At 44.3% G+C, this 13,978-nt stretch overlaps 1 protein-coding gene across 12 annotated transcripts in view; it reads left to right on the top strand.

Annotated features, from left to right (window-relative positions):
• The window catches only part of LOC105699760 (putative transcription factor capicua), a 36,718-nt gene extending 23,636 nt beyond the window's left edge, over positions 1-13,082 (top strand). For 10 of the 12 annotated variants that reach the window (XM_012425024.2, XM_012425022.2, XM_012425020.2 and 7 more), the window contains 16 exons: positions 136-342; positions 443-558; positions 668-1,551; positions 1,638-1,854; positions 2,004-2,084; positions 2,726-3,009; positions 3,109-3,519; positions 3,596-3,908; positions 4,020-4,336; positions 4,626-4,851; positions 4,938-5,147; positions 5,259-5,531; positions 5,683-5,878; positions 5,985-6,193; positions 6,269-6,748; positions 6,939-13,082. In XM_012425024.2, coding sequence (XP_012280447.1) covers positions 136-342; positions 443-558; positions 668-1,551; positions 1,638-1,854; positions 2,004-2,084; positions 2,726-3,009; positions 3,109-3,519; positions 3,596-3,908; positions 4,020-4,336; positions 4,626-4,851; positions 4,938-5,147; positions 5,259-5,531; positions 5,683-5,878; positions 5,985-6,193; positions 6,269-6,748; positions 6,939-7,009 — 4,495 coding nt within the window. In that variant the 3' untranslated portion in view covers positions 7,010-13,082. The remainder of the gene's footprint in view (positions 1-135; positions 343-442; positions 559-667; positions 1,552-1,637; positions 1,855-2,003; positions 2,085-2,725; positions 3,010-3,108; positions 3,520-3,595; positions 3,909-4,019; positions 4,337-4,625; positions 4,852-4,937; positions 5,148-5,258; positions 5,532-5,682; positions 5,879-5,984; positions 6,194-6,268; positions 6,749-6,938) is intronic. The other 2 variants (XM_012425027.2, XM_012425028.2) reach the window with 2 other exon arrangements.
• Positions 13,083-13,978: the final 896 nt, after the last annotated feature.

The raw sequence follows: 13,978 nt of genomic DNA, 5'->3' as shown, positions 1-13,978 counted from the left end.
CACTGGCAAGAAAATCAATCGGATAATTCGTAAATGAATGCGTCAATTTTTTTTTTGCTTTTTATAACGTAGTTTTTAGTATGTAAGAAGGTAAACGGTATTTCTCTGTCTCATGGGATTTTTTCACGTTTGCAGATCTCAGGCGGCAACGCCACATAAATATAAAAAGGGTGACGTTGTGGTCACGCCAAGTGGGATTAGGAAGAAGTTCAATGGGAAACAGTGGCGTAGACTTTGTAGCAAAGAAAAATGTCCTAAAGAGAGTCAAAGGAGAGGCTATTGCTCTCGACATCTTAGTTTAAAAGGATCCGGGCTTCGAGGTCCAACGAATACGTTTCCTGGGTAAGTCAGACGTCGATGGGCATTCCAGCCGTTTAACCGATTCGTTTCGTCTCATTGTGGGACGAGTAATGTTATAATTTTTTTTTCTATTTATTTGCAGTGGTAAAATTGACGGAGAAGAGACGTCGAGGGACTCGGATACGTCACCAAATTATGGCGACCGAAGAATAGCTGGTCGATTCGACCAAGATGAAACGGAAGCTGCCAATATGCTTGGTAAGAATTTTTTCTTTTATTTCTTATCGATTACTTACCGATGTAGCTTCGGTCTGAAGTCCATTCCGTCCGAATGCCGAGTTATTAAATGTACGTTTCGTTGTTACAGTGTCCTTAGGAAGTTCCCGGTCCGCAACACCGGCATTCTCGTCGCCAACGGGACAGTCGTCGATATCTCCGTGTATAAACCAGTCTCCTGTGCCACCATTGAGTCTTAATCAAAACAACGTTTTCATGCCAATCTCCAGTCCTGCGCACCACGCGGCCCCACTGATATCGCCTGGTGCGAAGTGGAAGCACTCACCCACTCAATCGAATTTCCTGGTTCAGTACCAGCAACAAGTGATCAAGCCGGAACCTAATCGGATGGTTAGGCCGAGTCGACCTGCTCCGACCGCACCTGCCAGCATAGGAACCAGCGTAATAAGAATCTCTCCCGTGGGACGTGGAATACCCAGTCAAAATTTGACCCTATCCTGGTCCAGTCAGAGCCCACCGCCGAGACATCCTTCCGTCGTGACCACTACCATGGCGCAACAGCAACAGCAGCAGCAGCAGCAACAGCAGGGGATCATCCTGCAGCACGCCCTGACCTCGAACAACGGGTTTTCCGGCCGTCCCGACGTGCCGGACCAGAATCCTCAATTGCTAAAACCACCTCATTCGCCTCATATTCCTTTGTCCGCTCCGCCTCTCCAAAACCTGAGCCTTCTGCACAAGTCTCAAGAGCAACCCGTTGATTACGCCCAACCTCAGGCTCAACCTCAGCCGGTTTATGTCATGCAACATCAGCACGAAAAGAAGTACGTCGTGATAAAGAACAGCATGGACGTCACCCCGCCCGGTCATATGGGGAATCAGGATGACAAATACCGGCAAGGTATGATGAATCATTTGGGACAGTTACCGCCGTTGCATCAATCGCAGTGTCAACCTCCACAGTCACCCGCGGCTGCATCCGTCCACACGGAGAAAATGCCTGTTTTGCACCAGGTAGGCGTCACCATGCAACATTGTCTTATTAGTACCGTTTATTTGTATATCCATTTTGGTAATACTTTTTGTCATAAATGTATTAGGCCAGTAAACCTGGTCATCTCGTCTCTACTCGTATGGATGTGCAAAGAAGTCAACCTCCGCCGACCAGTGTCGTAATGTCTGCCACCACGGCGATAACTAATACATCAACTCCGACGAGTGTCTTTCAGCACGTGATCGTTCAACCGGGACACTTGGTACAAGTTCCAAAGGCTCAACCCCCAAGGGAAGAAAATACCAAAAATAACGGAGTACTGTGTAAGTCTCGGCCATTTTGCCATATCATTTTGCGCTTTCTATCTCTTCCCCTTGGTTACATAGTTTTCGTAATCACGACACCTCGACACATGTTGCAACTAAATTCATGACTCTGGCGAGTTCACGACTAAATGGTAAGGGTTTCGCAGATGGCAGCCACGATGTTCCTCCTGCATACCAGCCCCACCCCCCAACGTTGCTCAACAATGCTGTGCGCAACTGGAAAAAAGGTTTGAATCCCTGCTGCAAAATTACAAATCTGGCTGTCCTTTCTGTCTCGATTCTGAATATTAAGGGGCAATGGTACATCCATCGGAACTTTGTGGAAAGTGTTTACCCGCAGTTTAATTTACTTTTCTACTTAAAAGGGTTTCAGTGCCATTGCCGTTACCTCGTCACTTAACTAACTCAATAGATTTCTCTCCGTCCATGCTCAATAACACCTCACGCCATTTTCATCGTCGGTCTCATCAATAGAATAACATGTTTCCCTTCTTACTATATAGATGTTTACTAATCATTGCATGGTCAAATTACGATACGTCCAAGTGTTCCCGTAGAAAAATGAACGTATATTTTCTGAATACAAAATAATATACCATATGGCTGTAGTTTCCTCGTATCATAGGTTGAAAAGTTTAGAGTTCACGTAGACAATCGTCCATTAATTCCGGGTGATTTGGGAAATTTTAGGCGTTCGTAATTCGATGTCTCGACCCGCACTAATCAACTAACTCACGGAGGACTTTAGGGGCATAGCAGCAGTTCCAGAATTGCGAAAATGTCGATGGAAGCATTCGTACGATTAGCTGCTATTCCCACGCTGTTACTAACCACATTCGTCGCGACTAACCCAAGGATTTCATTGCAGCTTTTTCCTGGCAGACGACAGTCCTGGAACAGCCGGAAGTGAGTCCTCCACCTTCGGCGTTGAGTCCACCCCTGAGCGCACCCCCGATCCCCATGAGCATAAGCAATCCTAACGAGGACGGTCCCGGTCCAGGACCAGATCCCATTACGCCCGCGGAGGATGAAGACGATGATGTTTTCGAGACCGAATCGGCGATACCCACGGATATCGAGGCCAATGCTAACAAGAGGCGCAGTCAATCCCTCAGTTCTTTGCACACCAAAGAGCCCCCCAGCCCACTAAAGGTGACCATTCTTTCCGGAAGAATACATCTTCATATTTTCCGATCTTTTTGTTATCCGGACAATACGGTGACGCGCGCATGGGAATTTGGCATGTTGCAGACTAAGGACAGGATTCGGCGGCCCATGAACGCGTTCATGATATTCTCCAAGAGACATCGCGCGGTGGTTCATCAAAGACATCCGAATCAGGATAACCGGACCGTGTCTAAAATTCTGGGAGAGTGGTGGTACGCTTTAGGCCCGGAGGAGAAACAGAAGTACCACGATCTGGCTTCGGAGGTCAAGGAAGCACATTTCAAAGCTCATCCGGATTGGAAGTGGTGCAGCAAAGATAGAAGAAAATCATCGACGACCAGTTTCAAAGGAGGCGAGTCCAGAGGAAAGCTAAATAGTACCGGAGAGGAAACCGATATGGGACCTCCGGTGGATGACGTCCCCTTGACGCCGAGAGCATCGGACGATGTACCCGTGTCGATCGCGACCGTCTACAATGATGCTCCCAGTGTAGAGGTAAAAATCTTCTTTTCCGTTCTCTTTGAGAAATGCGTTCTTTACTTATTATCGAGTGTATCCGTTAACGCTTCAGATCGTCAACCAGCCGTACCCCCCATGTCGCGTTCCCGACATGTCTTTACAAGCTGAAAATACGGACTCCGACGTGAAGCAGGAAGAAGACGGCAACGTGTCCGATGACGATCAGATGGTCATCTGCGAGGATCCTCAACCGGAGATAGATCTAAAGTGTAAAGACAAATTAACCGATAGCGATAACGACGGCCAGGAGGAAGACTCGGAGAAGAATAGCTTTTCCCAGGCGCGGTTCTCCCCGGTGAGCGGGCAGAAGAGAGAAGGGCAGAATCTAAAGAAAGAAGTAACCTGTCGACCGAAACCCATAAAAGGTAATGCTCGGGGCGATTGTTCACAACGATTGTTCACCGTTTTTGTAGTAATAATGACGTGCAATAAAATTCTTCGCTTCCACGGTTAAGAAGATTACTCGTTTCTTGTAGCACGCTTGCTATCCTCGGGAATGGAGACAACGACGAAGTACCATCATGCGTCTATGGACAAAGGAGGCACAGTATCGGTCTTGTCGACAACCTATCCGTACCAGAGTCCAGTCAATCCAACTGGTGTATCAGGTTTTCAACCGACAGGTGGGGCGTTCATAACCATGCCAGTGTCTCCGAAAGTTGTGAAACCAGAGCCTGTGAAGAGCGACCAGCAGTACAGTACGCAGTACAGCGTAAGCAATCTGGTGGCAAGTATCCATACCGAGAATGGGAGAAACATGCCCAAATTTACTGCTGCGCCTGTTTTGCATTCGGTAAGTTTTATACGATTTTGAGAGGTATTCCTCTGAATATATATTTATATTCTTAGGGTTGCCTTGAATCCGCTATATTTAGCTGTAATATAAATAAAATTGCAGTATCTGCTTAGATTTACTGGAAACAACTCAAGTTTGATATAAAGACCCGACGCAAAATGAAGGTCGATGCCTGTCCTATTTGATCTTTTTTTTTTTTATAAGAGACAGTCATCAGTTTTTTTTTTCCTAGTTTGATCTAAAAGTAGCTTTTAAGTTAAGTAACGAGTATTAACGATACTAACAGATTGGATCAAAACCAATGATGGCTTTGTTGAAACAACAGCCATTGCAGCCTTTAGGTACTGTCCATCGGTCTCCCACGTCAACTGTCCCCTATCAACCACCGCTCACTCTTACATTGCTCGATAACGATTTGGTGGCTATTTCAAAACCGCAGCAGGGATCCCAGTATCTCGGGCCGACTCCACCGCATCCTAGGATGTACTGTGGCTTTCACGTACCCATCTCCGGTGAGACAATAATTTCGTTTCATACCTAATCGTTCCATATGATTGTTCTTTGAGATCGTTTCAAATAATGTGTCTTGTTTGCATAGATGCCAGTAGCCGAAATATGTCCGTGCAGAATTTAGTTGCGGGTAACAAGGTGGAAACCCACAGTGTTATCGTGAGCAAATCGTACACCGCTGCAACGTCAAATCCGAGTACGCCCAGTTATCGGGGGATCGGTCATTCCATTGCTCGTCTTGCCGAACCTGAGAAGAATAACGATGGCCACATGAATCAGAATCATGCTCAATTTTACGGTTAGTTTAAATACGCTACGTCGGCTCGAAAGATGATTCTCAAGTAATATATAATTTTTGCGTGCATTGGAAGAGAGGCAATTAACCGATCTGAATAAATTTTCATTCCAGTAAATAATATCAAACCGGATCAAGAGAGGAAAGACACGGTTAGCATTCTTCTTCCCGTGGTAAATGAAAAGCATAAACCACCCTCGACGCCTCACACACCGCATACGCCTCATAACAATCAAGGAAACAGTGATCATACGTCAAATAAGTCTTATTCAATGGAAGAATCCTCAAATACGAATAACGACGTAGGAATGAATAAAGGACCGTTTATGCTTGCTCCAACTCCGGCACAACTCGGCCGAGCACCTCTGCAAAGGAGACAATCAATGGGTAATTTATTCTATCTATTAATATATTTTCAATCACGGTGCATCGTATGTAGAGAAGTTCCTTTCTTTCAATAAAAATCGTTCCACCACTTGGTGGAGTTTTCATAAAATGAACCGACCGAACGTTTTAACGCGATACTCTGGTTTAATAGCAATGCCTCCCACGTCGAATGCGGGAGATCATGGGCCGCTGACGTCTCAGCATTCCGACAACCGAGCACCGATGAACGTTTCTCAGAACGCAGAGCAGACGCAACAGCAGAACCTCCCAGAGCCTCTCGCTTCTCCCTCGCCTTCTACCAAGAAAGGCTCGTTTTTCAAAAAGAACGTGGAAGATGGCATGGACAGGTAAAATACCGCATTCTAGAATAATCTCTGCCCTCCATCTCATTACGTATAATTTAATAAGCCATGCCGAGAATTACCAGCAACTGACTATTTGAAACGATTACAGAGTTCTGGAGCAAGTGAACTTCCAAGAGAAGTTTTCGTCGCTGCCAGAATTCAAACCGGAGGACATACAAAGTCCGAGCGCCATCACGATGAGTACACCTACGGGGTCCACGCATGGTTCGGTGGCTTCCGGTCTGCACGGGTCGAATCTGTCGTCGTCCATACAGGGTTACCGTAAAAAACCTTCACAGGGACCTCATAGATCTGCATGTAATTATACGTTTCGTTTTTATCGGCAGTCAAAGCGTAGTCGATTCGACGTGATTGACCATTTATCGCACACAGTGAATGAGGATGACGCCGAGTCGGACGTGTCGGTATCCGCTACGCCGAAGTCAACAACGAGCGTCAAACTGACCGGAAACACGTTCTTCGGGCCGGACTTCAACGTAGAGGCGTATAGAGCGAACTCCGATCTAGTCGGAGACGTTGACTCCAGTTCCCCGCGAACGCCAAAGACCCCCGGAGGAGGAGTGGGAAGTGGGGTAGGAGTCGGCAGGGGGGACAACGAACGAGGCCACAGAAAGGTTTTGGAGCAGCGAAGACAACTCGTCATGCAGTTGTTTCAAGAACACGGTTACTTTCCATCTACACAAGCTACCTCGACATTTCAAGCCAAGCATTCGGACATATTTCCAAATAAGATGAGCTTGCAGCTGAAGATTAGAGAAGTTAGACAGAAGCTGAAAGCCAATTCGACTCCGATGAGTGCGAACAGTCTCGTCAGTCCGCTTCCGGTTTCGGAGCCATCTCCTAGTGTCACTGGTAATGCTCTTTCCATTCTGGGAAATATTCTACATTTTCCTACGTAGCCCTTTTCGTCCTCGCAAGGTCCCACGTGGTAATGGCGTGTCGAACGTTACTTGAGTAGATAAAACAAAGTGCAGGGTCGATGCCTCGTTTATCGTGGCTCCATTGAAACGCGTTTGATGAGATACCTCTGATGACATTTCAGGACCCTTGACTGCTCCCCCTACTTCGATGGGTGCTCCACTCTCACTGCCAGTAAGCAGCAGTGGTAGCTAGCGCTCACGTGCCAACTGTGATACTATGCATCCCCTTACTCCGCAACACGAGTACATCATTATCCTTTGAGGAAGGCAATGCTCACTCGGTAAACATGAACATTGATGTACGGTCTCGTTGCAATGCGTAAAGTGTGCTGTAAGGCTTCGGTGCAATTTGAATTTTCGTATAGATTACGGTAGCTGAATCTAGCGAAGCATCCCGCAGCGTGTTAACGTACGAATCTCGGTTGCGACGTCGTTGAGTACTTTCGGCCGCGAGAAGTCGAGATCGCGGGCCGGTGGCCGATAGAAAACTTGCGCCAGTTTTTCGGATTTTATTTTTGCTAAAAATAAACTTTATATGGAAATATCGCGCATCGCGATGTTATCGGAAGGCGTGCGCGACGTGGCTAAAAACGAGTTCAGGCCCCAGATACGTTTCCAGAAAGTCAACGCGGTGCTCGTTATCGCGGCACGTGATAACGACGTAGCGCTCATTATTCACTTGGTAGAGTGCGAGTTTTTCCTCTCGACGAGGCGAAGACAATACCGTATGCCATGCATTCTAAATTGAACGGTGATTCGGCGCAAGCGGTCAATGGGTACGAGAGCTTTCGATTCGCGCTCGTGACTCATCGTCGAGGTTGCTCAACCGATTTTTGTAACTTAACACGTCTCGAACGGATTAGGAGAGGCCTAAGCCATTGTTAAATATTGTTGAACATATTATGAGATCCAGTGCAGAGAGAGAAATGGAGAGAAAGAGAGTAAGATAGAATGAGATAGCGTGAGAGAGAGAGAGAGAGAGAGAGGGAGAGCGTTGTAATCGGAGAGTATTAGGATTAGTGGAGAAATTATGAAGTGAAATCAGAGTTTATATACCTTAGTTATACTTTATACATACTATAGTTGAACAGAGAGAAACTCTATAGAAGGAAAGCTACGGTGAACATTGCACAAAATTTATGTAACGCAATCAACAGGCACGTTACGTGTAAATACTGTGGTACATATATATATATGTCTCGTGACTAGAGATATGATTCAGTGAGTGAGATAACGAGAAGGGATGGGATGGAAAACGGAAAACATTTTTAAAGTTGCCACACCGAGTGGCGTAACGTCGAAAGACATTTTCTGGTGATTCGTTGATTATCGTATTGAAAACGGAAAAAAAAAAATAATAGAAGTGGATTGCCCGTCACGCGGCGACAAGCAAGGGAATGCATGCTTTATAATTCCCTTGTTAGTAATGAATTATCTGTTAGAAGACACTTGATATAAATAATATGTAATGTTTCCAATGTTCCCGAAAGTACTTATCGACTGTTTTTAGAACTTTGCTAAGGTTCAACGTATTCCCAAATATTTTATGGATGTTTTAAACCTGGTCCTTTTTTTTTCCTTCAATTTTTTTTTTGGCCATCGTAGCGGTAAGCGATTTTATATCGGCCACGAGCTGTATTTTTCTTTTTTTTTTTTTGGCCATGACAACGATGAGTATTTTACTTTCAATTTTCGTCACCAAGGCGGATTCTTTTCCACCGTTCCAAAAAACGGTAGACGTTTCGCGAATAACTCATTATCGTACGCAGTGCGTGGATCTTTTTATTAGAGCTTTGGATATATTTTACCCGTACCAGTAGCCCTCGCGTCTAGCGTGTTATGGTCCTACTTGTTCTCACGTCCGATTCTTTTACGTCTTTTCTTTTTTTAAGGTGGAGAGTAAAACGCTGTAAATCATTGGCCGAGTGCGTTGAATTTTAGCGAAGGTTGTTGAATTTGACTGTAAAATATAATGTGTAACTAATGGAATGTTCACGGAAGCGCACTTTGAGAGAGACGCGAGGTCTCGCACCACGGCACGCATACTGTAGTTAGGATAGGAAGACCGTCTATCTACAGATTTTGTAAATAGGAAGCATTCGACACGCTAACTGAACATATATTATGTACATCGGAGTATAATCGAAGCACTAGAGTACGTAGGGTTATCATTTCTAGGGTAGCAGTATGATTACCGATCGTAAAAGCGCAAGCAGGATTAGGTTATTCCAGTTACGGGACTGCGGGGCTTTAACACGTCGTGGACCTCGTGCTGGGGATGGTCCGGTTCTTTTTTTTTCTCCCTCGACCCACCTCCAAAGTGATCCCTCTCCTGAAGTGTCGAATCACTTTTATTTGTACATAATGCGTAATCGCGCCATTGCCTCGGCACTCGTCGGTTCGCCGGTTCATTTTCTACAAAGTGTCAAACGTGACGGTGGCAAGCAGCGGCTAGTAGAGGGACCCTGGACACCTGTACCGGTCTTTAGAAAATCTTTCTTACTTGGTATTTCGAGAAATTCGGGTTAACCGGCGCATGTTACGGTATATGAAACTCGATCGACGATATTCAACCCATTCTTGTACGCGTCCGTTTACGCGCGGGTATACAGCCTGAGGCACCAACGTTTGTACTTAAATTGCATCTCGAACAATATTGACTTTGTTATGTCGAAGAGTTGGCAGATACGGTAGAATTTGAGATGATTTCAATTCCCCTCGAGGCCGCGACTCGAAAGATCGCTATCGGCTACGATATCAATGAACCAAATGTCAAGAGAAAATATGCGCTCGTTGCTGAACGATGTACTGAAAAAAATTTTCCAAGATCGGCCATCTTGAACGAAGTTAAAATCTCAGCTACGGATGTTGAACGCCTCATCCTGTATAAATAAATATTTTTAGAACGACGCCTCGTGCGTTGATTGTCTGTACTTATGAAAATTTAGATCGACCTTACGATGCAACGATTCCGATGGAGCACTAGGCTTCCATTGCAAAGTACTTATCTCGTATCATCCGATTAGCGTGCAACAACGCGGTCGAAGACGCGTTGCCAATCGAAACGATGGAAGCGCAGGAGTCGCGATTTCGTTGCTATCTTTATATCATCTAGATTTTAATAGGGAACGGATCCGCGGGGAGGCCCGATGCTATTTTTTATGTTAAAAGTGATCGAATGGTCACTTGAGAGGAATGAAAACGCATAAAAGAGTGGCGAAAGCGGTACATGTGATTTTTAGGACGTTGCATGATTTTAACGTAAACATTAAGTAACTTTCCGATAAGTTAACGCCAGTCTGGGGAGAAATATCCGTTCGCGTTCGTCGAGTTCTCGGATGATCGCGCACAGGTTCCGAGAGAGGGAGAGAGAAAAAAGAAAAAGAATCTAGATAAAGAAGAAAAGTACTCGTAGCACGCGCCGTCGTTTCGGAAAGGTGTGCGACCAACGAAGTGTCAGGCTCAAAATTCGTACCTTGAATTTCATTAAGCACCTTGACAACGCGAGAAGGTCCCGTTATCTGTGCAGGGATAAAGCGCCCTTCGTACTTGCCCCGCTCAAAGAAACGAAATAAAACACTATATTTTGTACTTGTGTAAACTTGTAAGCTATTTTCCAGTATTGATAAGATTCTCGAGGTTGCTTAGAGCTACTTTCGCCCTTCCTTCTCCGTTTTTCACGATATTTTCTCTTCTCCGCGATTTAGGTCTACATAATATCTATATGTATATCGCTGTTTACTTTTCTTCTTCGCTCCCGAATTTCCTATCGAAGTTGAGAAATGGCGAGGAAACTCGCGCCGCGACGAAACAGCCGTCCAAGTGACTGTGATCTAGAAATGCAGAAGTAAAGTAAAAGACGGCGGCTGACTCTAGCGGCCGTTTCCTCCCCAGGCGACTCTGCCCTCTTCCTGTCCGAACCGCACTTCGACTGCGCCCTCCTCTCTTGTCGGACATTTTATACGTTTATCATTTTGCGTTAACTGTACTTTTACGCTATCAATTGCTATTATATATTATTATTAATTATTATTAATATTATATCGTCCTTTGTTTAATTATGAAATATTTTTAAAATTGTTACATATATATAGATATATATATATAGAGATATATATATATATCGAGCAAGTATAATGTTATAGAAATATATCACGTAAAGAAAAATAATACCAGACGCGTAGAGGCGAGACGAGGTAACCCTGAATGTCAGTGCATTATATTCTTCTGTATATATAAGATACACTCGAGGAAGACCGGGGACTCGATACGAGAGAGAGCCGATACCATCGATATATATTATAGATATATATATATATATTTGACACTTTATAGAAAAGTTTCTGGCAACGGCATTAAAATCGTCCCACGCAGCAGGCCTTTGTATCTTGCACGGTATGTTATCACGGCCACCGAATTTCTTGAGAAACGCCCTTCGAGCCGCATTATTTGCGCGACGAGATAATCGGTCGCTAGAGGTTTCTCCTCCCCCTCCACCCCCTTTATACTCATATGTAAATAAACGAGAAATATTTATTGTATCCCTTTGTTTGAATCCGATCGGGAAATAGTGCCAGCGAGGAAAAAAATGGCGAAATTCTAGAGCTCGCGTTCGCTTCTCTCGCCGAAGCCTCGAGACGCTCGGCCGTAAGTGCGCTTCGTCTTTTGTCCCGTATCGTTAAGTATCGGAAACTCGGCTTGCGAATCGCTGGTACGGCTCGCGAACGTAATTCGTCTTCTAGGACGAGTTCCTTCGAATTATTGGTGACGGGCCTCGAGTCGAACCATTTGGTCGCGGGGATGTAAGTTGCCATCGCGAAGGATTTTATTCTAATCGGTTATCATTGAGATTTGTCGTTAAATTTGCATCGGCGTCACGTATCCTTGCGACTAAATTTGTGCGTTTAAATGTTGAACGGTTCTTTGTAAAAATGTACGCGTTGGTTATTTTAATGACCCTTATGTGCTTACATCCCTTGAATTGCCCCGCCGAAAAGTGGTCTTATCAGCGATTGCGTCCTGGTCGATTTTAAAGTCGATGCCCGAACACGAGAACCAGCTCGTCGGACCAAAATGCCTATGCGGCCACTCTGACACGCGATCGTAGTTGCCCCGGCTAGGATCTGGCAAAATTGTCAAGAGGACACTAGAAAAAGAAAGGAGTCGATATCGAAAGGATTCAGTTTGGCAACGAGTGATGTAGCAATTGCTTACGCAGCGTATCGTGGCGGGTTCCGGATAATCTGCCAGCGTCAAAAATTTAATGAAACTGGTTTTCAAATTAATTAGGCTTCGGAATCCTTTTTAAATATTTTTAAACGTTTTAAGTACTCCGATAAATCGAATTCGATTCATCTTAGTAAATGCAGTTAAATTGTCGGGGACAAACAAAATGAAGTGTTTGCGAATGGGGAAAGCGGGCATAAACGTGGTGCAGCGGGAAAGGAATAAATCGGAAAGGGCATCCATAAACCGAAGAGTAAATATCATTTCTAAGTCAACCGCGAAGCGATTTAGAACGGAATTCATTCATTAAAGGGCAACTCTCTATGTGCCTGAAATTAATTGTACTTGCGCGGAACACATTTCAACGGTCCTCTGGAGGAAAGAACAATTTATGGAAAAAGTTATCTCATAACTTGGATAGCTACTCACGCTTTCAGATATTTTTGGTTAAACAATGCAATATAAAAACGTTCTTGTACCCGATCCGAGGTCCTCTTGACTTTTTTCAATGCACATGTAACCGAGATCGTTTGCGCGAACGCTTGGATCGATCGTAATGTCGGCGGCTATTCAATTGGGTAAAAAGAGAAAACAATCACTCGGTTTCTCAACTACGGTGAAGTCTCGGTGGAGTCGGGGCGATTTTCGTGAAATGCGTCGAAAACGTAGCAGTTAAGGAATACTGTATTTTTTAGGGATGTATCCGATTAGCACGAGTAATCGTAAGATCATGAAAAAATTACGATAGGTACGTAAGACGTTTCTTCTTTTTTTTTTCCTTTTTTTTGGTTGAGTTTAATCTGGAACGAGCGAATCGTCATCGAGGGCCTCTGTACCGTTAACGTTATCCTACCACTTGCCGTAAGAGAAGTAGCGTATCGATGCGACTAGAAAGAAAACGGACGAAACCTTGAATATTATACAGGAAAATATAATCAGATGTATATTACAGAAGCATATATATTGTATACACCGATGTCCGGATATGAAGTATTGAACGAGTGTTATCGAATAAAATGATGTAATCTGTGTTGACAATCGCCGATGTTCTGAGGTTGGAAAAATACCAACGATAGACGTAATATGCCTTCAGAGTGTTCCGATTGAATCTTCAGCTTTTTAATCGTAATCTACCGACAAGTATATACGTACGTGCGCGCGAAGGCGCGTGCAGGTGATAATTATTCGACTCAAAATTATACAGGTCAGATAGTTGCCTTTCGGTGCAGTCCAACGCTGCATCGCTTACTCTTCGGAAATATGTGATCGGGGGTCGCAAGGGGGTTATATCTACCGTTGAGAGTATTATTTTTCCACGCAGCACAATATCTAGGAGGCATTTTCGCGATCAGGATCGGTACTCGCAACGTGTGCTAAAGGGGAAAAAATATATATATATGAAAATGCTGGGTTCTTTTGCAATCGTATTCCGTTAAACATATCCCGCCCGTCTTACTTGGAATATTCACAGACCTGCAGCTATTTGCTCAGATTTGTGTATATCGTCTTGTTTTGCATACAATAGGAAGGTACGGTGAAAAAAAAAAAATGAAGCTAATTACATTCGTCTGTCGTACGAGAGTATCCAGGTTTATCTAGTCGATTCATGAGAACCAGGATAAAAATAGAATTGCCGAGTTGAATCAATGTTTAGATATCCCCCGTACTCTACGTAATTTAATATACGTACTTGACTCGTGGCAGTAACAGCACAAGCTAATTAACGAGCCGTGAGAAATGTGTATTGCGAAAAGCGTATACATTTTCGCAGGGAGGGAAACAAAACTTTTCAACAAATTTTCCAAACTTACAGGGACGAGCAGAGATAAATATTTACCAGAGATTTTATTACATTTCAATTATTAGATATCCGTCCCGCGCACGTATTGGCCAATTACCTAAATTTTCGATACCGACCATTTCGACGTGTTAAAAG

The sequence above is a fragment of the Orussus abietinus genome, unplaced genomic scaffold, assembly GCF_000612105.2.
Source record: "Orussus abietinus isolate OABI.00-Male unplaced genomic scaffold, Oabi_2.0 scaffold10, whole genome shotgun sequence".
NCBI lineage: Eukaryota > Metazoa > Arthropoda > Insecta > Hymenoptera > Orussidae > Orussus > Orussus abietinus.
Note: the sequence above shows the minus strand (reverse complement) of the source record. Positions and strands in the feature narration are given on the sequence as shown.